The sequence below is a fragment of the Hippocampus zosterae genome, chromosome 1, assembly GCF_025434085.1.
Source record: "Hippocampus zosterae strain Florida chromosome 1, ASM2543408v3, whole genome shotgun sequence".
Taxonomy (NCBI): domain Eukaryota; kingdom Metazoa; phylum Chordata; class Actinopteri; order Syngnathiformes; family Syngnathidae; genus Hippocampus; species Hippocampus zosterae.
Window position 1 is genome coordinate 16,330,834 of NC_067451.1, and position 27,551 is coordinate 16,358,384.

Below are 27,551 nucleotides of genomic sequence, written 5' to 3' on the forward strand. Positions count from 1 at the left end.
ATAAATGTTGATGTCTCGACACCTCCTGTGATCGTCACACTTTTTGTTCCAAACCGAACTCGGCCCTTGTCAGAGAAGTGAAAAGTTATTTGGCCCTCACAGGAAAAAGTTTGGGGACCGCTGCTTGAAACCGTTAAAAAACAACAACTCTGTTTTATTTACTTCCTGTGGCAGCCTCTTACCTCTGCTCATGTGTGCACCCAAAAACGTAAAGGAATCACTGGCACGAACATGGACAAACACGGATCACGACCTATCATTGTTCAGTAAAGATAAAGCCGCAGTCGCTACGGGCGCATCATCCATAAGAATAATAATAAATCTTTATTTAACAGGGACAATGTAGTCAAACATAGTTACAAGCTTGCAGTTGATGTGATGCAAGATTATAGCAAATGCAAATTCTCAAATCCAGTCCACAGTTGGGCTCTTCCACAATATTGCATCACAATATAAAATGTAAAATACTGATTACGTCAATTAAGAAAGACAAAGAAACCACACAACTCTTTATGGTCTTCAGGTCTTTGACACGCACAGCACTTCTCACTCAAACCATTAACTCATTCACCTAGTGATGACACAGCGTCAGGAGCAACCGGCGGTCCAGTATTTTGGTCAAGGACAATTCAATGTGGTCACAACGGCTGGGGATTGAACCCGAAACTTCCGTGTTCGGAGGTGACCACTTTGTCGTTAAGCCACGCCCCATTTATTTATTTAGTTAGTTCTCAGTCTTTGCATGTTTGCAGCAAGTATCGTAGGGTATTTGTTTTTGTGCTTGTAGAAGCTGTGGAAGCACTCTCAACGACTGTATGAGCATGTCCAAAAGTAAACAGGAGCTTGCATCCTTGTGAGCCACACGTCCACCACCTGCCAGGCGAGAATTGGAAGATAACATAGTACATTTGAATGAATGAAGGCGGCATTGAAGGAGTGTTCTATTGTATTTGGAAAGCAAACTTTGCTTCTCTTCTCGACAATAGGAGCTTTGATAACCATGTTTGCTCCTAGATTACCACTGATAATTTGTATTTATTTAATTCAACTACTCCCATTCTGGACTTCATCCTGGTTGCGTCACATTCAGATGCTTGCGGGTCATCATGCTAATGAATTGTCGATATAGAAAATAATATTTTGAAAATGTGACCGTGGCTTTGATTTTCACTTAATGTACATGGACAACAAAATAGTAAAACCCTTTGATTTCAAAGATTTCAAATGAGTATTCGATTTAAAAAAAAATATTGAAATGGATCCTTTGGTCAGGCGGTGGTGTCAAGGAACGATGTCAACGTTAGGTGAGGCGATTCATTGAGCCAAAAATTACACTTTGCCACCAGTTTCCGGCATCTTTTTTTTCTCTTTCTTCTTTCTTCTTTCTACATACATTCTTGCTGCTGGAGGCTGTAAATTTCCCCAGTGTGGGACGAATAAAGGATATCTTGTCTTATCTTATCTTATCTTTGTGTTAAAGAACAATGTTGGACCGTGTTGAGGAGTTTCATTTTGACAGAGAATTTGGTGTCAAGAAATTACGGTATGTTGAACTGAGTTAAGGAGTTCAATTTAGCAAGAAAAAAAAAATTGGCCCTTACCCACCACCTTGTGGCATTCAAGTGTCAAGGAAGTGCATTGAAATTACTTGAGTTTAACCTCGACAACATTTGTGCTGAGTCACCGTCTTGATGTCAAGGAACCATATTGAAGTGAGTTGAGGAGTTTAATTTAACCAAAAATCATGCTTTGCCGCCATTTTGTGGCATTTGAGTGTGAACAAACTATGTCAAAGGTAGGTGTACTGTATACATTTAGTCAAAAATTAGTCATTTGTCACCATTGTGTGGATTCTTGGTGTCGAAGAACCATGTTGAAGCAAGTTAGAGTTTGATTTAAACAAACACCGTACATTGCCACCATCTTGTGAAATGATGATGTGAAGGAACTATGTTGAAGTGAGATTATTTGAATTGAATTGAATACAACTTTATTGTCAAATGTGCTGTACGTATGTGTAACATGAAGGCGCTCCACCATTGTCTTTGGCATCTACCATCCATTCTGAGGAAAAAAAATTCAATTGAATGACTTTATGGTTATTATATAATATGCAGTATAAGTGAGATAAACTTTTACACAGAAGTGCTACAGTTGGAACAGTGTAGGGAAGTGAGGTCTGTGTTCTCATCATATCCAAACCACAATATGAGGATTTTTATTTTATTTTTTATAGGGCTCGTCACATGGACATCCATTTGAGCGTTTATTCTATATACTAGATAGCTTGATCTAGCTTGTAAAAGTTGGCCAAAGGTGGCAGTAATGGCCACCTCGAGATCCTGAGTCCACTGCTCTTCGTCTCAAGATTTTTGGAAGACGGGCCTAGTACTGAGCAATTTTGTCTCCCACATCTTCTCTTAGGACTCTCCCGGTTTGGCTTGATGTGTTCCTGTTCTTCTTTCATTCGGCCTCCTGGCTGGACTGGGGCATCATGCAGGGAAAGTCCTCATTTGACAACATCAAGTCACTTTTATTTACACTACTCAGAAAAATATTGGGATTTTTTTCAAATGAACTTCGACTACGTTTGTTCAAATTTGTTGTGTTTTTGCTTGTATTCCGATTCATACAGTTATGCTGATAGGCTGATGATATTTGGCATGGCTCAACCTGGATTGGTGAAACACTAACTGCATTACCTATATTGTCCACACGATGGAACTAAAATCACAGCTGATCAAACCCAAAATACTGATGGACTGCGGCTGGTTTCTGAAGCTCAACGGCGGGCCGAGATTTGCAGTGTTTTCACGTCGAGACGTTGGCCTCATTATTACGTAATCACTCCATCACTGTCTTGTCTTGACTCACTATGGTATGGCATAGCGAGTTCCCCGGCCCAGTTGCCTCTAACACCGTTTCCTAATGGGAGCAAAGTTGGCTTGGCCAAAGTGAGCAGGAGCTGGTGTTTGAGATGTGACAATGTCAGTGGCGACTTGTTACTCTAAAAATGGGTGACAATGTTCAAGAAAAGTTTTGTTTTTGAATAATATTTGATTATAATAAAACATTTTCATCCCAATGGCATTATCAATTATCTGTATTCTGTGTCGCCAGTACTCGAATATAAGGACTTGTACTTGTATTTGGTCTGCTATTTTTAAATGCCAAGTGAGAGGTGGGTTACTGTGAGGGTTTTTTTTCTGCCTAATGCTTGTAATATTTTCTCCTTCCTTTTTAACTACAGTACAGTAAACAGGTGTTTTGTTGATTTCAATGTAAAAGACAATACAAATTATGTAAGAAAGATTTATTTGCAGCAACAGTTTTTTAAATCCAGCGTTAATGAAGTGGTCACCCTCACATAGGTTTGGCACGTCTGTCAGCCACCTTCAGCTTGCGCAGACGGCGCAGGCGGTGTTCTCTTGTGAGCTGGCCGTCTTTTTCAAGCTTTGACTCCTTGAGCCTCAGCCGGGGCTCCTTCACCAGGTAGAAATCACAGACAGTGGGGAAGTAGTCGTACATGACCTGGCAGGTGCGTGAGGACGGCAGGTAGCCGGCGGCGCTGGCCGTGACGCGGTACTCGCCGGGGTTCAGCAGGCGCCAGTAGTCGCCACCGGCGGCTGCGCAGGAACAACACAAATGGAAGCTAGTGGGGAAAAAACCTGACCTTTCCCTTGGGCAGTGCAGTTGTCCTCGGGTTACTGTAAATGACATGCTACCTTTCTTAATGCTTCAGGTATCCAAGTATCAGTTAGGTCTGATTTCATGAGCCATTTGCTATTTCACAGAACATGCAGGTCCATGTATACATCTTTTTAGCCCCTCAACTCAACTTTGTTTGTAGCGCACAAAACCAGACAAACGTAAGAGCCATACAGAAAGAGTGAACAAAATAAATCTAATACTCGAAATGCATTAAAAAAACTTTCGAGTCCATAAATAAAAAAACAATGCGATGAAAAATGTACCGTATTTTCCACACTATAAGGCGCACCGAAAAGTCTTCTATTTTCTTAAAAGCTCACGGCACGCCTGAAAATCTGGTGCGCTTTGTGTATGGTCATGACGGTAATATGTCGACCCCAAGATGGCTCCTTGCTGGAATCATGCTTGCAATATTACAACTTGCTGTTGGTTCAGTGAACTTTGTCGCTGCTTTATTAAATAAGTTTTTGTTGCAGCTCCAAAAAAAAAGGAGAGCTGTGGTGTTGTTTTTTTTTTAAATCACACACTTTATTAATGGTTTTCACAGTCTCAAAAAAAATTATTTTGTGATTTCCTCGTTTGTGAATACAATACACAACAAAGGAATAAATAAACCCTTCGGAGACAGCCCAGTCTTCTCTGTTGGAGCTACGCCCAAGGAAATGCCCCAAAAAATTCTGTTGGGGGTTATAGACCCTGAGGTGGGCTCTCCTATCTCTGTGGTTGAAGTCACCGATGTGGTTAAAAAGCTCCTCGGTGGCAAGGCCGCAGGGGTGGATGAGATCCGCCCGGAGTTCCTCAAGGCTCTGGATGTTGTGGGGCTGTCCTGGTTGACACGCCTCTGCAACATTGTGGTCATTGGGGAGAGTGCCTCTGGATTTACAAACCGGGGCGGTAGTCCCTCTTTTTAAAAAGGGGGACCGGAGGGTGTGTTCCAACTACAGAGGGATCACACTCCTCAGCCTCCCTGGTAAGGTCTATTCAGGGGTGCTGGAGAGGAGGGTCCGTCGGGAAGTCGAGCCTCAGATTGAGGAGGAGCAGTGTGGTTTTCGTCCCGGCCGTGGAACAGTGGACCAGCTCTACACCCTTAGCAGGGTCCTTGAGGGTATGTGGGAATTCGCCCAACCAGTCTACATGTGTTTTGTGGACTTGGAGAAGGCGTTTGACCGTGTCCCTCGGGGAGTTCTGTGGGGGGTGCTTCGTGGGTATGGGGTACCGAACCCCCTGGTACTGTTCGGTCACTATTCGGCTGTTCGGTCACTATACCACCGATGTCAGAGTTTGGTTCGCATTGCCGGCAGTAAGTCGGAATCGTTTCCAGTGGGGGTAGGACTCTGCCAAGGCTGCCCTTTGTCGCCGATTCTGTTCATAACCTTTATGGACAGAATTTCTAGGCGCAGCCGAAGCGTTGATGGGGTCCGTTTTGGGGGCCGCAGTATTGCATCCCTGCTTTTTGCGGATGATGTGGTGCTGTTGGCTCCTTCAAACGGGGCTCTCCAACTCTCACTGGAGCGTTTCGCAGCCGAGTGTGAAGCGGTTGGGATGAAAATCAGCACCTCCAAATCTGAAACCATGGTCCTCAGTCGGAAAAGGGTGGAGTGCCCCCTCCGGGTCGGGGAGGAGATCTTGCCCCAAGTGGAGGAGTTCAAGTATCTTGGGGTCTTGTTCACGAGTGAGGGCTGGAGGGAGCGAGAGATCGACAGGCGGATCGGTGCAGCGTCTGCTGTGATGCGGACGTTGTATCGGTCTGTCGTGGTGAAGAAGGAGCTGAGCCAAAGGGCGAAGCTCTCAATTTACCGGTCGATCTACGTCCCAACCCTCATCTATGGTCACGAGCTATGGGTCGTGACCGAAAGAACGAGATCCCGGATACAAGCGGCTGAAATGAGTTTTCTCCGCAGGGTGTCCGGGCTCTCCCTTAGAGATAAGGTGAGAAGCTCGGTCATCCGGGAGGGGCTCAGAGTCGAGCCGCTTCTCCTCCACATCGAGAGGAGCCAGATGAGGTGGCTTGGGCATCTGATTCGGATGCCTCCTGAGCGCCTCCCCGGTGAGGTGTTCCGGGCATGTCCCACCGGGAGGAGACCCCGGGGAAGACCCAGGACACGCTGGAGAGACTATGTCACCCAGCTTGCCTGGGAACGACTCGGGATCCCCCGGAAAGAGCTGGAAGAAGTAGCTAGGGAGAGGGAAGTCTGGGCTTCCCTGCTAAAGCTGTTGCCCCCGCGACCCGGCCCCGGATAAGCGGTAGATGATGGATGGATGGATGGATGGATGGATGATTTCCTCGCTTGATTTTCAGTTTTGATTCATTATTTTCAATTTTCGTAGTTTCATTGAACTAATCGTTAATTTACGTTTTTCGGAGGCAGTCATGAACGCTTCTCGAGTCAAACGGAAGGAGCGTTGCTCCATCTAGTGGATGCATTGTAGATTGCGTTTTATAATCCAGTGTGTCCAATATATGAAAGAAAATTACAAAATAGGCCATTCTTTGAAGGTGCACCTCAGAATCCAGTGTGCCTATTAGTGCGGAAAATATAGTAAGTAAGTAAATTGAAGACCCACTGAGATTTTTTAAGACCTGTCCACCAAACTCGTTGACGATCATCGCCCTACAACTGGTGTCCCAATACTTCTGTTACATGTGTGATTAAACGAAACAGATGACAAACACTACCTGATCGGATGTGATGGTCAATGTCTTCAACTTGAATGATGGCGTTAGAGATTCCCGCCTCCGTGTCTTTGTCCCGGACAACACCTTTGATGCCCCTGTGCACCTGGAACACGTCAACCGTTTATTTCCATTGGGCAAGGCGGCTGTTATCCGTTACCGTACCCGGTGATAGGTGTGGTCATATTCATAATGTTGCATGTGGATTACTTTGAGGTGTTTCGTTCATTTCTATTGTTGTTATCTGCTGTCACGAATACCAGCCAATGATCGATCGCATTAGAGACAAAGACAAAAGTATCAAATATGTCCACTTTTGTGTGTTTATTTATTCTATAGTGCAAGTAATGACTAACCAGTATAATTGCTTGTCGTTGTGTTTGTTTGTGTTTGGCTTAGTGTCTGTTATTACAAGTATTTGGCTAGAGGAGCCATTGTACAAATTGCATAAAGTGTCAGAGTGTTCTATGGGCTCCTATTTTTTGACTTTGTGGATAAATCTTTCCTTGAGCACCTGCTCCATGTAGACCAGCAGAGACTCTCGGTTGTTCTCCCACTCGATGGGAAGCTCGCTGGCGTGCGGGAACTTGTCGCAGGACAACTCCACCGTCACCTCGAAGCAGTTCGTGTGCAGGTAGCTGAAGTCGTTCATGCCTTCTCAGACACACACACACACACACACACACACACACGCATGCACGCACGCACGCACGCACGCATAGACAAATTAATAGCTTGTGCGCTGTATTGCTGAAAATAGAGTTCTTGTTCTTACTTCCAGGTACGTTGTGCCACGCAGCACCGTTGATGATGTTGTTGTAGCGGATGAAGTCCTTATTGTGGCAAGGCCGCCGGTCGGGGTTGGACATCACCTGCAATATTCAAGGGTCAAGAGCACGGGTCCCCAAACTACGGCCCATATCCGGCCTGCGGGCACATTTGACCCGGCCCTCTAACCCTCCTGTTGTCCGTGGGTCAAAATGACCCGCAACCGTGTTAAAAACGCCCCCCAAAAAACCCTAAATGATAATTTTTTAACTTGAAATTTTATGACTTTTCCTAGATTGTCGCCAACTGCAGAAAAATTGAAATGTTGTTTTTATTCACATTTCCATGGAAGCTGTAAGAAAAACGTACAAAGGTGGTCTTCGGGGCAAAATGACCCATGGCGCAAATAGCGTTGAAATCAAGGTCACAAAGTTATTTACACACCATAGAATGTTTCAGTGTTTTAGTTGTGTCTCAGATCAATTAGTAGAACACATGAACAACACGGTAGCAGACATAAACAAGACAATATAGGTGGCGTTCTCGTAGTTGGCAGAACTCTTTTTTTGTGGATTTCAAGGGGCTATAAAGAGCGAGTTGTTTAGTTATTATTTATTTCCTGTTTTTTTCTGTGAAGAACTCAGACAGGGTTATTTAGTTATTATTTATTTCATTAATAGTGTTATTATTTGTTTCTTGACTTATTTTCTGTAAAGAACCTGGAAAGGTTTATTTGGTTATGTGTGGCTTTATGGGAAACAATAAATTTTTTAAGCTCCCCTACGATCGTTGATGTTACAAACTGACCCCCCATCAGAGAAGGGAAAAGTTATGTGGCCCTCACAGGAAAAGGTTTGGGGACCCCTGGTCAAGAGGCTTGGTTTTGTTGGCAACCACCAGTTTCAAGTAGACATTTTGTCTCATTTTGACCATTTCCAGCGATCCTTTAAAAACAAACTTATTCGAGCCAGTTTCCCTTGTAAACATGACATTTGGTAGCCATGTCTATCATAATTGGAGCCACAGAAGAAAATCTCAAGAAGTCTCACTTGAAAAGATACAGGCAGTCTACCTGATTGGTGCTGGCATAGGCGACGGCCAACCACCGGAAGAAGCTCTCGTCCGGGGTGGGTGTGTGCTCTTGAGGCGCCCAGTCGCGGGTCATGTCAAACGGATACGTAACCACCAGCTCTCCACCGTGAAGGTTGGCGCCGAGCACAAACGGGATTTTTTGCATCCAGCTGATGACGGCTCTGGTCTCGGATGCCACCTGCCGGGCGGGCGGTTTTTAAAAGAAGGAAAGATGGCGGCAAGAGGAATAGGAGACGTATGTACAAAGGCATCCTCCGAGTTGTACTGCTCAGGGACTGGGAAGTAATGGTTGATGAGTTTGGAGCGGTTGGTCTCCATTTCGTAGGCGTTCCACATGACTGAGTTGAGGTCGGCAAAGTTGTGGTTCATGTCGATGCCTTCGTAGCTGTACCGGCCCAGAGTCCACCCGGACAATTCCGAGCCCTGCATCGAAACACTCAATGACCACGGTGGGCAAAGGACAGGCATTTATCAAGAATGGTGTTGCATCAGATTTTTTTTTTTACTAAATAATTGGGGAATATTTTCATAACATGGTCACATTTTTTAACAATTATACACATTTTATCTATTTATTTCTTCATACAATTGTAATTAAAACACGAAAAAGGTAGAATAAAAACAAACATTTAAAAGCATTTTTTGTCGTATTTTGACAAAAGAAAAATATTTTAAACTTGTGAGGTTCTTTTTTCTTGAAAAAGAATCACAGTTCTTGAAGATTTGTTAAGTTTCCCCTTTTTCCCTCAAAAAATGTGATTTTCTCTTCCAGAAAAATTTGACATTTTTGCAAGACTTTTTTTCTTGAACAAACATGATTCAATCTGGTAAGACTACAGCTTATATTGTAAGAAAAATTGAACACTTTTACAATTAAAAAACCCACAATATTTAATATTACTGTACATCTCAGAAAAACAACTTTTATCACATATCATTTTTTTTCTAAAAAAGCAATCAGATAATTTTCCCTTGTGAATATAGACAAAAAAAAATTCAGCTACAGTATTCTCATATAATGACGCCATCTCACATGCCTGAAGGGACAAACCTTTTTGAAGGCCATCTCATATCCGTCAGGGTTCATGGAGGGCAGCAGATGGATGCGAGTGTCTTCGACCAAGCGGACGACACGCTGGTTTCCGAGCTTATACTCGCGACACATGAACTGCATCAGGTTGAGAAGGAGTTCGCGACCCAAGACCTCGTTCCCGTGCATCCCTGCTACGTAGCGGAACTCCGGTTCCCCTGCGACAAACACACAACACAGTGGAGAAACCCCACTTCATTCTCATCACATTACACCAATTTACAAATGCTTGTTTTTGGAATGTGAGAGGAAGCCAGAGTACCCGTAGAAAACCGCGTGCCCTCATGGCATGGTTAGCATGTGCACCGCTGCACTGTGAGGCCAACAAGCTAACCAGTCAACCACCATAACATAAACAGGCAGACAGACGAATAGCTAGCTAGCTGGCTAGATAGATAGGCTACAAAAGACAGTGAAGGCATCATGAGAGAATATTTCTATGATGACACATTATCAGTACATTATTTGAATGAAGTAGCAGTCTTATTGTGCGTGTGAAAGTACACACACTTGATTTCCACTTTGTTGTACAGTCTGAGAGCCACAAGTCAAATGATTCCTGTGGCGCTGCCGTTTTACAGGGTCTACGTCAAACAGGCCTCGTGCCATCCGCAAACATGCATGGCAGCGTACGTTTGTCAAATAGTCAAGAAAGGAATGCCTTTTCCAAGTGGGAGTGTCAAATATTCCCAGAGGAGCAACATTCCAGAATAATCTCCGTTTACGTTTTTCAAGATGTCTTATGTGTGGAAGTCTTGTTGAAATGGGGGGAGTGGGCTTTGGTGGTGGGTTATGGTAAACAACATTTTTTAATGGATGCCTTTTGCCGTTCTAAGGCGGGAAATGGTATGGAATGTTGGCGGTGCTGAGGAGCCCAAGGACAACATTTGTACAAGTGGAGAGCAAACAGGACAGAGGGGTGACTTGTTAGGACATGCGGCACGCAAGACACACATGCGGACTTTGAGAGCACGTTACTGCCACACAAAGTGGCTTCTGTCAAAAATAAATAAATAAACAACATCAACTGATCCACTCATCAGAAAGCTCTGCAGAAGCCTGAGAACAACCCCGATCATTTGTAAGTAGTTGTTTTGGAGGAGGGAAACAGCTAAAGCATGCACGACAGTGGCCCTTGAGGAATGGAGGTGCCCACCTCTGGTTTAAGATCACTGATCCACTCATACATGGTGCTCTGAAAGTGCCCCCCACAAAAAGTCCAGTTTTTCTTGAAATGTGCCCCAGTGAATTTTTTACCATGTCCAACATCGTCCACCCCCGGTAAATCAATCTTTGATACTCTATACATTTTTAGATCAACCAATCACAGGCTAAATGTAGCCGAACCACTTAAAGGGCGGAAAAACTCACTCGAATAATCTAAAATCAGATTGTTTAAAAGAAGAAACGGCAATTTCAAGAGTGTGCGTTCTGGTTGACGCCAGCACTCCAGTAAGATTTGTGTGACAACACACCGAAGAGGAAATATTATTGGACAAAAAAAAAAGAAAGAACTAAAATTACCCACAAACAACTGGAAGTCATGTGGCTAAGACACTAGACTGTTGGAAATCAATTAGAAACATTTCGTGGACGTTGTAATTCAAGATTGCGACTTTCTTTTCTGGGACTTCAATCCTGCAATTTGATACATTAAAAAAAAAGTATTTCTTGTAAAACATTTTAATAGTAATAATAATAATAATAATAATTGAGAATGACTTCATGGGGACCACTTTAAATACAAGCCGACTTGCATTTGTGGAGTCTCGTTTCAAATCTTCAAATTGGGATCTTTTCTAACTTTATTGACAAGACCAAATTAACGCTCACCCAGTTCATGTGTTCCCGGATTGTCTGAGATTTCCATGACGAGCAGCTGAAGCCCGTTGTAGCTCTTCCCGATGCTGTACACGCGGGTGATGTTGGGGCAAGCCTCATTCACCGCCTTCATCAACTGCAATCACCAAGGAGCGTCAATAGAAGAAAGAAACAAAAAAGAAGTCATTCTTCTCGCCTGGATAAATTGAGGACAGTGGGCTGTGTCGTGGACACAGAGTGGGGCAGCCTGATATCTGCATCAGTGAGGAAGACACAAAAACAAACAACAAACTGTTAATGTTGGACATATTCTTGAGCAGTGATGTGCAAATTAGGGATTCATTTTAAAAATAAAAATGTTTACTGCAGCTGGTCAGGTTCAAGCTGTAATAACAGTGTTCACCACTAGATGGGAGCACTTCAAAAACAACCACATCCACAACTTGGGAGGAAAGCGGAGTACCTGGAGAAAACCCACGCGAGCATATAGAGAACATGCAAATGCCCCACAGGAAGGCCGCAGCCGAGTTCGAACCCCCATGACCTCTGTACTGTGAGGCATACGTGCTCCAGTCAATCAGCGTTTAATATTTGGCAGTTCAGTTTTTAGTACCTCTGACAACTTTTTTAGTCAGATCTTATAGCACAAGCCACAGTCTGGGAAGAGTTCCACAGCATCAGCATTGGTCATACAATAAAAAGCAGGGAAGACAGTCATTGAGTGAAGAAAATATGGCAGAATTGGACGTTTCTCCAAAACTTGATTGAAAGATGAGAAAAACATGGTCAGGAAGGCTGCAACAACAACACTGAAGATGTACAGGATTTTCTTTGTTTAATATAGATTGGCCATAGCGAAGAATGACAAGCTTTATCTTACATTGAAAAATATTCAAGTTACATTTCCAAGAACACACATTTGCGATCTTTAAAACCCAAGTGTGTATTGGTCTGATGAAACAAAGGTTGAATGTTTTGTCCTTCATTTCAAAATGGATGTTTGGCGGAATCTCGTCACAAAAAGGTCATCATGCCTATGGGGATGTATGGTGGTCTGTTTTTCTTCAACTGGGAACCAGGCCTTTGTCTGACTCTTGGTCTCATCTCACAATATTTGTTTGGTGGGGGACAGCAACAGGAGCGTGTTGTGGCACCGCCTCCCGCCCACTTTCCTCGTGCCTCACCTTCCTCATCTCATTGTAGTTGTGATGCCTGAAGTCCAGTGTGTCCCTGTTGACTTGCGTTTGCCATGGGTACGCCACGTTGGGATCTGCAACACGAGCAGCGCAGAGATGAAGGAAGCTCATGGCTCACTTTTCACTTTTTTTTTTGAACAGACAGCCAGGCAAGGTCCTTCATAGATATTATTTTTCATTAAATTCATCCATTCCGCCATTATCTGAGACGCTTTTCCTCACAAGGGTCGCCTATCCCAGCTGTCTTTGGGCAGTAGGCAGGGAATACACTGAACCAGTTGCCAGCCAATCGGAGGGCACACAGATACAAACAACCATCCGAGCGCACACTCACACCTAAGGACAATTTTTGAGCGTTCAATCAGCCAGCATGTTTTTTGGAATGTGCGAGGAAACCGGAGTACCCAGAGAAAACCCACGCAGGCGCGGGGAGAACATGCAAACTCCACACAGGAAGAACCCTGCACCTCTGCACTGTGAGGCGGACGTGCTAACCAGTCATCCACCGTGCCGTGAATGTGTCCATGTGAATGATTGAATGATTTATAATCAACTTATAAATGAATCATCCAATTCAATAAAATAAAAAAATGAACATGTTCACTATGCAACAGAATTTTAAAATGTGTTAATGGTTTATTGTATTCTTTTATTCGCAATAAATGAATTAAATAGTCATTTAATCAAACTTACGTGTGTGGGTGAAAATGCTTTAAAAGTTTAACTGAGATTTTTTTTTCACTTACAAGAAATTAATTTCCAAGAAATACTCTTGATTATGTCAGGAACTGAAAGTCAAATGTATAAATGTGTAGTTGATGTATTTTTTTTAATTTGACTATTTGCAATGATATTATCCTGATTGGTTTTATATGTTTGTTTATTCTTTTTGTCATTGAATGATTCCAACAATTCTGTATTTGTTTTTCTGTTTGATCACGGTTATTGGAATAACTGGAGTACCTGGCAACGTGCATCCCAGCACCTCAGCCCTGAGGCAAATGTTTCCCTGCGTCCCGTTCTGGTACCACGTCTGAGGATTGATCCGGATGTAGCGCGCCACCGTGGACGTGTTGAAGACGGCCAACACCGGCGTCTCTGCGTCACGGTTGCCTTGGAAAACCTGCACATGCGCACGCAAACATCTGGACAGGGATGCATTGGAGTGACAGACGAGACTTGGTGGTGGGACACACTTACGGCCTCCTGAGTCCCGTTCATGCATGCTGTCCACAGCTGGGAGTCGTTACTGAACTGCACCTTATACGTGTAAACCACGTCCCAACTGCACAACAAACAAGCATATTTGTGAAAAAGAAAAAAAAAACCCCAAAGCCCCAAAAGGAACAACTGTTGTCTTCTACTTTCACATTTGTTTTCTCGAAAAAAAAAAACATTTAAATCCTAAAGTATGTAGGTATTATTACACTAGATACTATTTTTAATAAGAGAAATACCACAGCATCCTCATACAATTACAATATATTTTCTGAGCACAACTTTGATCTAATTAACTTTTTCCTTTTAAAAATAAAATGTTATTGTCATAAAATTCTGACTTGAAAAAATACAATTCATTCCTAAAATAGTTTTTTGAACTAAAACATTGCAAGACTCAATATGTTCTACAAAAATAAGACGAGGGTACATTTTTTGGGTGATCTTTTTCACTTAAAATATGACTATTAAATAAATTGAGGTTTTTATTTTCTTTAATCTTACAAAATTACAAATATTACAATATTACAAACTTTCATTTTGTAATATTGAGAATATTTTCTTGAAAAATTCTGATTGTTTTCCCCTTTTTCTACATCATTTTTTCTTTAAATAATAAGAATGACAACTTTTTCTTGACTATAATTTATATCTTTATTATTGTATTATTACACAGAGTGGTTGTTTGCAAAAAGTAAAAACTAAACTAAAGACTAATACTATAAATATAATATTATATATATTATTAATATATTTTTATTATAAATATTTTCTTGTAAGTTACTTCTTTAACAAATCTGACTTAATTTGACTGATGTATGGTACTGTTTGACTGGAGTGGCAACGTAGATGACTTGGCTATTTTGTGGCGGGCGCAAGGTAGTGAGTGTCCTTCCCTTAATCCTGACCTCCAAATGGAATTGCGTCCCTGCAGGATGACACCGGTGAAGCGTGTCAGTCTTAGGGCGTCCACCTCTAGCCACTGCTTTGTGTTGCGCTCATGGGCGCACCAGGCTCCATCATAGATGTCGCCATCCTCGATACCCGACTGCCGTGTCAACAAAACAAAAACACGTGACCGGCGTGTCGTTTGTCGTCATGGCGATGTATCAGCGCTCACCTGAATGTTGAGTCGCCCGCGGTGGGGGCCCAAGCCCCGCCGCTTGTAGGACGACGCCTTCAACTGGGTGTCTTTCACCTTGAGGGACTCCAGACCCAGTGGAGGACATTCTAAAGACGACGCCCACGCCGTTTGATTGACATACAAGAATTGTCTCAATGAGGACCAGCTGGAAGACACGCCTTTACACTCCTGTCTATTGTGCACGGTGGTGGTTAACATGAAATGACTGGCAAAGAGCAATGACGTTACAATAATTTTATGCCACGTATACATTGCAAGTGTATGACCAATTGTACCGGGCCATGGTCCCCCTGTCCCATGTGTGCAGATAAATGAGTACAGACAAGTGTGGAGTCAGCTCAAGCATGGAACTGGCATGGAACTGCGATCGAGGAGTACATGATCGCGCATGTTGTGGACTTTGTGGATCATTTCAAGTTGCTGTATTTATTTCGAGTATTCTTATCCTGAGTCAAGATTAGCTTCTCCCAGTGTGAGAGTGTTAATTTGTGTGTCAAACACTACAGCAGAGATCTAGAAATGTCCAGCTTTCTCCATGTGACCTTGTAGTCCTGCAAGATTTTGGACTGGGACTGCAAGTAGCGCTGAAACACAGTTAAGCACAGAAATATTTGGACCGCATAGTCCATTCATACAGCGCCACAATAGATTATGATTCCCTAAGATGGGTACTGCAGAGGAGACTTTGTGTGTTATCAGCGAAGCATGAAGAGAGCATCACAGAGTTCAACATATGGACAAAAGTATCGGGTCAGTTCCCGGAGTTATTATCACAAACCGTTCTAAATGTCAAAACATTAATAAAGGGCCAATATGAAGTAATGGAGGAAACAATTCCAGTTTTGATACGTACATTGATGGTCATCGGTGTCCCGATACTTTTGCCCATGCAGTGACCGGTGAGTAGCCTACACACTATAGAGCACGAGTTACATGCACGCTTGTCACATGTCAAACACAGAATAAGATGTCTGATTGAGTTCAGTGACAATGCAGCATACATACGTGTCGCTGTCTCCTTGGCAACCGGCGGGCTGGCCTTGGATTTCTGAGCAATTTTTGGCCTTTTGGAGGCAACTTTAGGTTTCTTGAGGACAATTTTGGACTTCTTTGCTATATTCCCGCTCCTGATGGGCTTCCTCTCTACAAGGAGTGTGTGGCATGCGTTTGTCAAAATACACCTGGGATTAAGAATTGTAGAAATATTTCACAGCATATTTCTTGACCTAGAAATTGGCTCGAACTTAGAGGCAGTACTATCTCATGCAGTGTGCCTGCGCTCATCCCGTCCCGCACGCATAGTTATGGTCCGATGGTGAGCTTAGCTTTCGTTTAATGTGGGCTGGATAGTTTTTTTAAACAAATAAAAGCGGAACTATTTTTACGAAAAACGATTCCAACTTTTTCCCAAGAAATATGGTTGTATATATTTTTTTTTGAAAAAAATGTTGTCTTTTGAGTCTAAAAAAAAAGGTTGGACTTTATTTCTCTCAGGGGGGGGGCGTCTGAGAATAAAAAGTAATCTTTCAAAAACTGTGGCATGTTTTTTTTGCCAAGAGACAAAAACTTTAAATTAGCAATATGAGAAAATAAAAGTTGAAGATTTTTCAGAGGAACAAAAGGTGGTGCCATATTTGTGGAAATGTAAATTTCATTTACAACATTGATATGAAAAATAAAGTGAAAATTACTTGTCTTAGGGTTAATTGAGCAGTGGTTGAACTTTCTTTTACTCTCACTTTCACAAACATACAGAAGTGCGGTTATATTTAAAAAACGAGCGAGTGGAATCAACATTTCTTGAGTGACTGAAGATTCCCTACTCCACCTCAAAAGACCTGGCTGTGGCTGCTGGCTGAATTCTGCAGGACATATACAGTATACAGTAGATATTCTTGCCATGTTTTTTTGTTTGTTCAATTGCCATGTAACCTGAAGCACGCTACTATGACTAAAATGTTGTACACCTCAATGGGACAATAGGCCTCTGTTCAGAAAACCAAGTTATGGTCGTTATTTTGTAAATTAGCCCCACTTGATGTCACAATGGCAGAAATTCCAAATAGCTCACCCGCAGACACATTTTCAGAAACAGGCGAATAACTAGAGATGTGGGTGATTATTTAATTTTACACTTGATGAGCAGACATGACATTAAAAAGCAAATTCCCACAATATACGGAGGAATGACAATAGAATGGTCACATAAGAATACAATAAACAGAACTACTAACTTAAAATCGATTTACCTAAGTGAAGTGGAGTTTCTGTCTCCTTACTCGTAGCTTTTCGACTGGTGGACTTCAGAGGCCGGTTGCGGTCGGCGGGCACTGCTGGAAAGGAGCCCGACTCGGTGGAGTTTCCTTCGGGCCGTGCAGTGCTGGTTAATGCGGCGGCCGTCCTGCTGCAGGAGACGAGCACCGGGCAAATGCAAACTAGGAACAAAAGCAGAGTCAGGTGCAGACTCAAAGCTGGCATGTTGATTTTTCTTTTCTTTTTTTTTAGAAGTTGCTGCACTGCTCACTCGCTGTCAAGTTTTCAGAAGCAAACGCTCACTTCCGGTCAGTCAAAAAAAAAGAGCGCTTCTAAGACATGAAGAGAAGAGTTACTTTAAATCCGAGTAAAAAATGTAGAACCAACCAGTATGAACAAATCACCAGTTTTCTTCATGAAATGCTTAAACCGCCAACTAGCAGATGCGAATTGCGTTTGTTATGAAAAGAAATTTATCAGAAAGAAAGAGTTTTGTTCTGGAAGACATTATTTGACAGGCCCCTTCGACCCCCCCACCCCCACCCCGCCCCCCACCTCATAAAAAAGAAAGAATTATTATGGACACTTGGACACTTTTTGATTTTCTTTGAAGACAATCCAATTGAATTGAATTAGAATATCATTCAGGACAGCTTGGGCATTTTTTCAAATTCAATCATGTCACATGTTTTTTAAAGAATTCCACACATTCGCAATAAAACTCCCAATTAATGAGACATTTTTTATATATATTAACCTGCATTTTCAACATTTCGCAACAATTTTAAAACACTTTATATGTTCAGCCCATCCTGAACATTTTTGATTCCTGCCATAAAAACCAAAAATCCCCAGACAAGCATGTTCTTAATTGCCTAAAGGTGCCACAAGATGGTGACAAAGCACATTTATCAGTTAGACAAAGCTACGACTTTATTTTTTGAATCTCCTCCCCCAGTTCAACATTGGTGCTCGGAATCCAGATACCATCAGCAGGGAAAATTCTAGGATCGGCTGGGGCCCTAAAAAGAAATTCATGGATGGGGAGAGGTTACCTCTAATCAGTGTTTGTCATTGTTTTATCGAATCAGCATGTAGGAATCTCATTTATATCATATTTGTTCCTACTTACTACTGTCTTGCTTTATCTTCTTTTGTCACTACTGGATGAATAGTTCTTTATTTTTGCACGATTTGTCGGTTAATCAATGGAATGCAATTTCAAAACTCGATCAGCACTTCACTAAAGTAAGCTACTCGTTCAGTGGTTCTTAACCTGGGTTTGATCGAACCCCAGGGGTTCGGTGAATCAGTCTCAGGGGTCCAACAGAACCTATGTGATGCCAGGTTAAGACACACCCGACTCAGCATGTCAATTAGTTATGACACACAATTGCACAATTAAAAAACATATACTTCATGCATACAGTAATTGTGTTTATTTTTATGACTCAAATTTGTAAAAATAAACAAATAAAATAACCTAATATTTTTATTTTTCACTAATGAAGGGTTCGGTGAATGTGCATATGAACTGGTTGGGTTCAGTACCTCCAACAAGGTCAAGAACCACTGCACTCGATGGTGCCCCAAGTGGTTTTGCCTTGTGACAAAAAAAATCACCTCAGACCACCAAAATGCGCCAAAGCAATTATTTTCCGACATGGGTTTGGGCTTAGCAAAAAGGTGCATTTTTCAAGAGTAAAAGGGGTTTGGGTCCCTTAGAATAATCAGTGAATATGTGAATAAACGGGGTTGAAGCGTACTGGACTTCAGTATTTTTATATGCTCCAATTTTCACATTGAGTAAGTTTTCAGAGAAGCATTCACATTATTTCCACGGAAATGACATTTTCTTGTTGCATTTAGACTTATGGCAAAACATTTCCATCTCCATTAAAAATTGAACACAATTATATGCCGCTTAAACAGCTTTAATAACACAGTTAAGGTGGAAAAAGACATTGAATAAACCGCCTTGTCCGTAACTGAGATGGTGATTGTTGTTTCTAACATGGACTGGAATAATCCCATTGTTGATTTGTGTGAAATTTGTGTGCTGATACTAATGATACTACAGGGCAAAATAACACACATGAGCATAGAAAGTCCTACAAAATATTTACATAACTAGGGAAAAAAATACAAGTGTAAATGACAACAATAAAAAATAAATCCACCCAGTTGAACCCCAAACTTTCTAAACTCTCTCGGTAATGCACTAACAAGTGATGTCTTCGACGTCGCTTCTTCTCAACTTCTCCAGGGGGATCACAACGTCACCGTGGTGGTCTTGCCACAAGCAAACAAGCAAGGGCCAAGAGTTCACGTCTGGGATCTTTCAGGGCTTCCAGAGCTTCAGGAGGCCGTCTTCGCCGTAGGTGGCGATGAGGTTCTGGTGGGGGTGGTGGGCGATTCCGATCACGTCCTTCTCGTGGACCTGAATGAGGATGGAGAGAAAGAAACATGGAAAATGAGTGCTTTGTTTCCTGCCAAAACCTCAACTACTTGGCCGTGCGTGCTCCGTACCGTCAGCGTTCTCTCCAGCTTGCCAGTGACAGTACTGAAACAGTAGAGCACAAAGTCTTCGCCCACACAGTAGATCCACTCGCCGCGCGGTGACAATGTGCAGCACACAAAGTCGCCTCCTTCTCTCTTACCCGAACTGAAACTCCTCACGATCTGTAATTAATCCAGTTGTGACACTTTAATCATGACGATGATATTCAAATCTATTGAGTATAAAGACAAAACAAGAGCGACGGTTAGGGTAGTTTTTTTTTTTAAACATTTGTTTAAAATAATTCCTCACGTCCACCGCCAGCGGGCCACTGGAGCAACGTAAACGGCCGCAAGAGGCACTTGCCTTGGCAAGAGAGCACGACAACAGACCGTAGTTTAGATAAAATGAAAAACATTGGTTACTTTTAACTGAGTATAATGTTAATATGCCTTAGCTTTGGCAAACTTGTTATTTGCTGATTGAGTGTTTATCATTGCCAGACATTTTGCAGAAAAAAACCCTCAACTAGAATTGATAGGATATTCATTCATTCATTCATTCATCTTCCGAACCGCTTGATCCTCACTAGGGTCGCGGGGGGTGCTGGAGCCGATCCCAGCTGTCTCCGGGCAGTAGGCGGGGGACACCCTGAATCGGTTGCCAGCCAATCGCAGGGCACACAGAGACGAACAACCATCCACGCTCACACTCACACCTAGGGACAATTTAGAGTGTCCAATCAGCCTGCCACGCATGTTTTTGGAATGTGGGAGGAAACCGGAGCACCTGGAGAAAACCCACGCAGACCCGGGGAGAACATGCAAACTCCACACAGGGAGGCCGGAGCTGGAATCGAACCCGGTACCTCTGCACTGTGAAGCCAATGTCAAGCCTAAAAAGGTTCATGAGTGACAGCCTTAGCCCAGGGGTGCCCAAGTCAGGTCCTCGAGAGCCCTTATCCACCTTGTTTTACATGTTTTAACAAACCTGACTGAAGTGATCAGCTCATCAGCAAGCTTTGCTGAAGCCTGATAACACACTCTGTGTTTGCACGTGTGCGAGTGTACCTGTCCCTGCATGTTCATGATGACCACGGTGTTGGAGCGGTTGCACACCACAAAGTGCTCTGGGTTCTTGGGTAGCAGGAGGACATTGTTGACGGTAATGTCGGTGCCGGCCGACGAGCCCAGCGGCTTGAAGGTGCTGCTGCACTCTGTTGTCTTCACGTTCCACACCTAAGGTACATAAGAAGTCGTATAAAAACAAACAAACAAACACACACACACACCACACAACAGACATGACTGGCGGCAGGCGCACCTTGACCGTGCCATCTGAGGAGGCACTGACAATGTGGTGGCCGTCAGGGGTGAATGTGGCCTCATTGACAAACGACGAGTGGCCTCGGAATTCCTTCAGGGACTTGCCCGACTTCAGACCGTGGATCCTGACACAAAACAAAAAAACGTTGCCACTGTTATATTTATCATGACTAGAGTAGATCTGCTGCATTAACATTACTATATCGGTAATAAATATGTCATCGATATGGCACATGGTAAGTGCATAATCTGGTACAGTGGGTACACATAAAATCAATATGCAATACTTGAGGTGCAAACGGATAAAATAAGATTAAAATTGCACATGACTTAACATGATTTAAATATGGCCCACTCGCAGCGGAGAGACAGTAAATATCCGTCATTTGGTGTATAGAACATTAGATGCAACATTGGTGGATTGACCATAAATGTGATATACAATAAGTATGGTACATGAAAGATGTATTACAGAATGTATGATTAATTAGGTGCATAGAAAAACATCCCATTTCATCTGATACTTGTGGTGCATTCAAGGTTCAGCCTCACAGTCTTCTCACCTGATTGTCTGGTCAAAGGAAGCGCTGAGGATCTGGCTGCTGTCCTTGCAAAAAGTCAGGCAGGTGACTCCTTTGCTGTGCGCACGTTCGAACCTCCGTAAACACTGGCCGCTCTGGATCTTCCACACCTGCCGAGACACAGGACGCACAAGGAATGTCAGCTCAATAGCTGACAACGCGCACACAAAAAGGCAAACAAGACCGACCTTGATCTTTCCGTCTTGGGCGCCGGTGGCCAACATCTCTGTGTCTCGACTGAAGCTCATGCACAACACGGCGTCGTCCATCATCATCATGTTATCCTGAGCCTGGTACTTGAGATCCTTTTGAAGACACACAACAGTACTGACAAATGAGGCGAAAAACGCATTGCATTTTAAAATGCACTAAAAAGGCATATCCAAAAATACACGAATACTTTTGATTCTATGTGACACACTTGAACAATAATCAAAAACGTTTATAGATGTTAGGAATATGATTTTAAGATGAATTTTTCGATGTTAATTGTCACAAGGATCTAAATTTGAACAAACACTGCCACATCCTCGTTTTTGTTTGTATTTCTTGGACTTTGTTCAATCAAAGCACTGTGAATCTTGAAACATCCTACCGTCTAACACAGGTAAACATATCAACATTGTGTTATGCAGCCCCTTTGAGGTGGTGAGGAGTGAGTGGGGAAGCAGTAGTCTAAGGTGTCACAACAAAATCTCATTTACCCTCCCAATGTGCCAAGCAAAAAATAACAAGGCATTCTTCCAATTATTTAACAATCCTCAGATGCCTTTACCATCAGTATATGTTGCACCTTAAATTGTTCCATTTAAGGTTTTTCAGCGTAATGGCAGGATTCTGTAACTAGTCACATTGTGACATGACAATGCAGCAAAGGTCAAAGGGGCGAGCTCACAGACCCACTTTTGGAAAAAGGCAGCTAAAAGATTTACTTGGGTGTGTCGTTTGACACTTGCTTGGTGGGCATGTTCTGCAGAGAGACAACTATTTGCGTACAAATCCTTAAAAAGTCACTTTTCGTAGAACATAGCCCCTTACAGGCCTGGACCGGGGTTCTTTTACCTTTCTGATTTTGCCTGTAGTGAAGTTCCACACCTCGATGAATCCGTCCACAGAGCCGGTCACCAAATACTGGCCATCGGGGGAGAATCTGGAACATTCCACGTGGGACTTTTGGCCAAACTGTAAAAGTAATTTGACATTGTTAAGACAATTGAGCCACTCGCTTAGAAATAGTCCAAGAGGACTCCGGCAGAAGATAAATCCGGCACTACCTTGATGAGCTTGCTGAGCTGCGTGGGGAAACGTTCTTCTTCGACATCTTTGACGGCTGCTTTGCCCCTGAACAAATCAATGGTCATCCCGGGGGGGAGGAGACCCTGATGCTGCTGCCACTTGAGCGACTGCTCACAAAAACAGTCAAAGGTATGTCACAATGCTGTGAAAAGTAGGGCTGAATGATTCTGCAATGTAATCAAACTATTAAAAATGTAATTCATTATGCAAATATTTTTGAAGAACGCAAGCAACAAATTAATCTGTAACATCATCAACATGAACTGATCTATTAGAAAGCTCTAGGTTTGTCAACAAAAAAGTTGGACAGCTGAGGTAAATCAGAAATTCGAATGTAAACAAAACAAGATGTACATGTTCAACTTCTCTCTTGGCTCAAGTGCTCTCTTGAGCCTTGCTTTTTTTTGTTGTTCTTGTGTTTCTTTTGTCACTTTGTGTTTGTTGTTACGTCGTGTGGACCTGATGTGGACCTTTTTTCAGCATTTTTTGGCCACGACATTCATCAAGGAGGAGACTCTGTGCTTGGTGGTTGCGCCTTCTCTGCAGCATGGGTATACCAGCACTGTTTTTGACTGGAGGAATGTCGGCGCCATTTGACTGTCGTTGCTGGACAGTCCCGGGGCGCTTGTGTCTTGCGCCTGTAATGGGCAGCATTTTTCACAGCCCCGCTTTGTTCAGCGGAGAGATCGGTGCTGTTGAACGGTCTGCGGCTGGATGGATGGAGGTCTTGAGGAGCCGACGATGAGAAGAAAGGAGCGTTGGCGCGGAGTGCCGATGCGGATTTGGAGCTGGGAGTCGCGGCTTGGAGTTTGAAGCGGATTATGTGGGACAAGAGAAGTGAACTAATCTCTTTCGTCAATGGACGCTACAGCTTTGTGTTTGCTTTCAAAACTTAGCTTGTAGCAGACGTGTGCACATTTTCAGCATGACGTCTCTGATCCACTGGAGAAAGGACACTTTGATCCTCTCCTCTTTCATCTATAACTGCTTCAGACAACAAAGTGTATGCAGAAAAGTGGTGAAGATTGCACGACTGTCTCTGTCCTATGTGTTGTGTTGTTATTTTTTGTTATTTTGACTTCAAAATGGCGCCGCGAGAGTGGCTGCCTTTCCAGCAGCTATTTTTTTGTTGTTCTACTTCTTCCTTTCATAACTTTGCTGCTGTGAATCTGGAATTTCTCCATTGTGAGACTAATAAAGTTTTTCTTCTTCTTCTTCTTCAACTTTGAAAAGGGGGAAAATAAAACATTGGACACCAAGCAAAATAGATTCTCTGAGTCACTGAAGGAGCACAATACGCCCAAGTGCAAAATTAATACGGCACGGTCAGTCACAAAGAAAGTTCTGTGTGGTTCCCAAAGCTCTGTATCCTGTAGTTCTCACTGAGAAAGATTGCTTGATGGCAAAGATTGATGAACACTGGCAAAAATAACGCATGAGAAGACTTATGTTGATGCCCACAAGTATATACAATAAACCAACAAGTTATTTAAATAAACATTTGCTCCTTCTTGAAGTGCTCATTTTGTGTGTGTGTGTGAGAGAGAGAGATGGGGGGGGGGCTTATTTCACCAAGATGGTGACTACTCGTCACGTTGCACCTGGTCTGATGAGAACATTTGGATTGTTTTTGTGCCTGAATACATTAAGTTGCTGTACAAAAACTCCCATTTTGTATTTTCTTGGGTAGTCATTGCATGATATCAAAATTAGTGTGATGAACTGAAACCTTTGTATGTGATAAATACGCAAAGAACACAGAAAGGGACAAATACTTTTTCACAGCGCTGCACGTATAAACATTTTTAAGAGGGGGGTACATTCTCACGACCATTATTTATTTTTGCCTAATTGCAGTAGGATTCGGTTTGTATTTCACCGGAAGTTTTGATGGAATTGCTCACCTGGCCCAGCAGAGCCATCAGACGGGACGGCGGCACCACGCTGACCTCTCCCGCCAAGGCCTGAGCGATAGCCGCCCGACGCTTCTCCTTGCTGCTGCCATCTGGATATGCCTGCAAATAAACTCATTAGAATCTCACTTGATGATCCTCAAATATGATGAGAAATACAACAACAATGTACAGTATCTTCCTCACCTCGCGGGGATCAAAGTAGGAGCGGGCCAGCAGGTTCTCCAGGTGGATGTACCTCTCCGGCTGGGTCTGCTTCAGCATAATCATTGGGTCCGTTTGCCTGAGGAGGGAACGCGCTGCACCCAACTCTCTCAGCTCTATGAGCTCCAGCACAACCTGTACACAATAGACATACACAAATGTCATGCCATGCTCCAGGCACAGGCAATGGTGAAACCACAAATTCAATGTCCTGGCATACAAGCTAGACATTTGGTAGCAATCAGACACAATCTCAAGGACAAGTTGGCTTTTGATTGGAGGACACCTGGAAATGACCAAAATGACTAAAATGTCCCTTTTGCATCAAAACGTTGGCATTTTGCCTTTTTGGGCATTGCTTCTTGAGACTTTTTTGGGGGGTTTACTCATGATACACATGCCCACTAAATTTTACATACGTAAGTGAATCTAAGTGGCTGGCAGGCTGCATTAAAAAAAATAATTCATAAATAAATTCATGAGATTCTTCCCACGATTTAACAGTCTCCAGAGATGTCTTTACCATCATATGTTTCAGGTTAAGATGTCCCATTTAAGGTTTTTCAGCATTATGGCAGGATTATGTAATTTGCCGCATTGTGACAATGCAGCAAAATTTGATCATCGTGCCGTCTCATGATAGACATACTTTCCAAATTTCATACTGCTAATAGGCTATGTTTTCTTTAGAGGCCTCATGGAAACTTGAAAAATATAGAAAATGGGACGCTTTAGGTGTTTTTAAACAACCAACAGCCAACTTTGTGTCTCTCTTCAGGTATGGCTTTTTCACTCTTTTTGTGGTCTTTGCAAGATATAGATAGATGATTGAAAAATTCCAAGTCGCCAAGCCAAACCAGATTCTACAGATTCCTTTTTTAAAGGAGACCCCGCAAAGAGCCAAAATGGGATCGGAATGGCAGATATGAAACAAAATCACAGATTGATTGGCACTCTGTCACACATTGAGAAATGGTTCCTTTTTGGGGATCAAAATTAAATCAAGCTGCTTTAGACACAAAGCAGGTGTGCATTGTGTTTTGGACCAATAAACTCTAAGCAATTGCTATACCTCTCCTGTATTAGTCTATGTAGCTGTACCTAATATTGTGACCCGTAGAGAGAGAGAAGAAATAAAGTGAGCTGACCTGCTCGTAAAGATCTACGAGGGTCTTGTCGGGCAGCTTGAGGGACTGGATGGCCTGGAGGACAGTGTCCCAATGGCCGCTGTTGATGTCGGCCACGAAGCTCTCAATACTGTCCACCGTGTTTAGCGACACGGTCGTCTCCTCCTGGAGGATCGCCAGCGACCTGTGTAGGTTGTTCTCCTTCAGGTACTGCATGATGAGTCGAATTACACTGAAAGTGACATTAGTTGGGGTGGTGAATGTGACTACAGTCGCTCAAGGGCCACCTTTGATTTCTAAAATGGACAGATGATCCCAAGTTATTTGTAGATGGAAAAAAAGGTTCATAGTGTATATAAAATAGTTAATTTCATGAAAACCCCGCACACTTTTGTACTTTGACAATTACATTGGGGTTAATCATTCCATTATCATACGTGCTTGTATCTCAAATAATCTTTACCCAATGGAAATGAAAGCCGCAGTCGCAAAAACTTCTTTTTAGCTGTTTATTAAACAGGAGTCACGAGAACACAGAAAAGGGGCACAAGCTGACACTGAAATAACAGGACTGTACAACCCCCAATCTGGCTTCATTCACTTAGCCAAACCCCCTGCCCCGCAAAGGCACACATGCAACACACAAATATGACAGTTGACTCATTTTAACTCGCTTTAATCGGCCTTTTACACAGAGCAGTGTATCTTTTCTTGTACAGCCTATAAAAGATAAAGTGTGGTGATTTAGGGGGCTGCAACGCAATCACGCATTTCATTTCAATGGTGAAAATTAATTAAATATATACGAATAAAACGAGTCACGAACCTAGACATGGAACTTATTGATGCCGTAAATTAAAGTTCCACTGTAATTGACATGAGGTTCCTCTGCAACTTTTACTTTCACCAGAATATTTCCTCTTTACATGTACATGTGCTACTAGTCTCGTGAGGACGTGTAGCATCGCAGTTTAAATTCAGTGAAGGTACCGAACCCTCATTTGAGATGTATTTCTGCATTCCTAGCGCCTGGTTTGTCGGTTGTAACTCGAATTAGAATGTCGCTCGCGATGAAAAGAAATTTGACAACCCTATACTAAAATGTCTCAGTACGTCTAGTAATAGCAAACAAATCATTTGCCCAGACCTTAAACAGGTCTAGCATCAGAACCCCTTACGTTAGCGTAGCTCGAGAGTGGCCTCGCATTCGAGAACATTTAAATGCAATTAAACGCGTGGGATAAAAAGGAATGTTTTTATTTAAATTTCAAGAGTTAGTTTACTCACTCTGCCGATTCAATCTCTAGAGACATGTTGAGTTTTGTGATGAAGAAATTCAACAAGAAACAAACCGCGAGCAGAAGCTGATAACCCGGAAGTGGACCGAAGACCTCCACGCTCGTGATGTGTCGTTCGCGAACGAGCCGGCTCCGAGAGTCGGCTCTTTGAAGTGAACGATTGGGGAGCCGGCTCCTCATTGGGGAGCCGGAAAGGGAGGGTTACACACGCACGCACGCACACACACGCGCTGCAGTTTAGAGAAGGGGGAGGGGTTAGAGAAGAGACACACACAGCAGCACACTGAGCAGCACGCGAACAAGACAGACGAGGAGACGAGAGAGCTAGTTAGTGAAAAAA

At 42.9% G+C, this 27,551-nt stretch overlaps 2 protein-coding genes across 3 annotated transcripts; both read right to left on the reverse strand.

The window, feature by feature from the left end:
• Nucleotides 1–3,298: 3,298 nt before the first annotated feature.
• On the reverse strand, nt 3,299–17,262 carry LOC127600272 (probable carboxypeptidase X1). Of its 2 annotated transcripts, XM_052064721.1 has the most exons (15): nt 16,964–17,262; nt 15,720–15,857; nt 14,691–14,800; nt 14,479–14,618; nt 13,553–13,637; nt 13,316–13,475; nt 12,341–12,426; nt 11,169–11,292; nt 9,297–9,493; nt 8,489–8,668; nt 8,226–8,423; nt 7,161–7,257; nt 6,900–7,039; nt 6,389–6,491; nt 3,299–3,626 (listed from the first exon to the last, which is right to left on the reverse strand). In XM_052064721.1, the coding sequence occupies exons 1-15, from the start codon at nt 17,190–17,192 to the stop codon at nt 3,364–3,366; spliced, it is 2,250 nt and encodes a 749-aa protein (XP_051920681.1). In that variant the 5' UTR covers nt 17,193–17,262; the 3' UTR covers nt 3,299–3,363. The 2 variants fall into 2 exon arrangements, with proteins under 2 accessions (XP_051920681.1, XP_051920690.1); XM_052064730.1 differs by lacking the exon at nt 16,964–17,262 and having other exon boundaries at nt 14,691–14,919; nt 15,066–15,819.
• A 1,618-nt stretch (nt 17,263–18,880) lies between these two features.
• Nucleotides 18,881–27,309, reverse strand: smu1a (SMU1 DNA replication regulator and spliceosomal factor a). Its single transcript, XM_052064819.1, has 12 exons — nt 27,201–27,309; nt 25,935–26,145; nt 24,769–24,921; nt 24,574–24,684; nt 22,648–22,776; nt 22,436–22,555; nt 21,562–21,678; nt 21,356–21,483; nt 20,791–20,917; nt 20,538–20,705; nt 19,497–19,649; nt 18,881–19,407 (listed from the first exon to the last, which is right to left on the reverse strand). Exons 1-12 carry the CDS (start codon nt 27,224–27,226, stop codon nt 19,309–19,311), a joined length of 1,542 nt encoding a protein of 513 aa, XP_051920779.1. The 5' UTR covers nt 27,227–27,309; the 3' UTR covers nt 18,881–19,308.
• Nucleotides 27,310–27,551: the final 242 nt, after the last annotated feature.

Bases quoted from the DNA above. Each gene is read 5' to 3' on its own strand.
- smu1a (XM_052064819.1), bottom strand. From the start codon at position 27,226: ATGTCTCTAGAGATTGAATCGGCAGA. The intron at 24,922-25,934 runs GTCAGCTCACTT...TATTGTGTACAG, and splicing joins TCGTAGATCTTTACGAGCAG to GTTGTGCTGGAGCTCATAGA. The intron at 24,685-24,768 runs GTGAGGAAGATA...GTTTATTTGCAG, and splicing joins CCTACTTTGATCCCCGCGAG to GCATATCCAGATGGCAGCAG.
- LOC127600272 (XM_052064721.1), bottom strand. From the start codon at position 17,192: ATGCCAGCTTTGAGTCTGCACCTGACTCTGCTTTTGTTCCTAGTTTGC. The intron at 15,858-16,963 runs GTAAATCGATTT...CACTCCTTGTAG, and splicing joins AGAAACTCCACTTCACTTAG to AGAGGAAGCCCATCAGGAGC. The intron at 14,619-14,690 runs GTGAGCGCTGAT...TTGACACGGCAG, and splicing joins GCGGGCGACTCAACATTCAG to TCGGGTATCGAGGATGGCGA.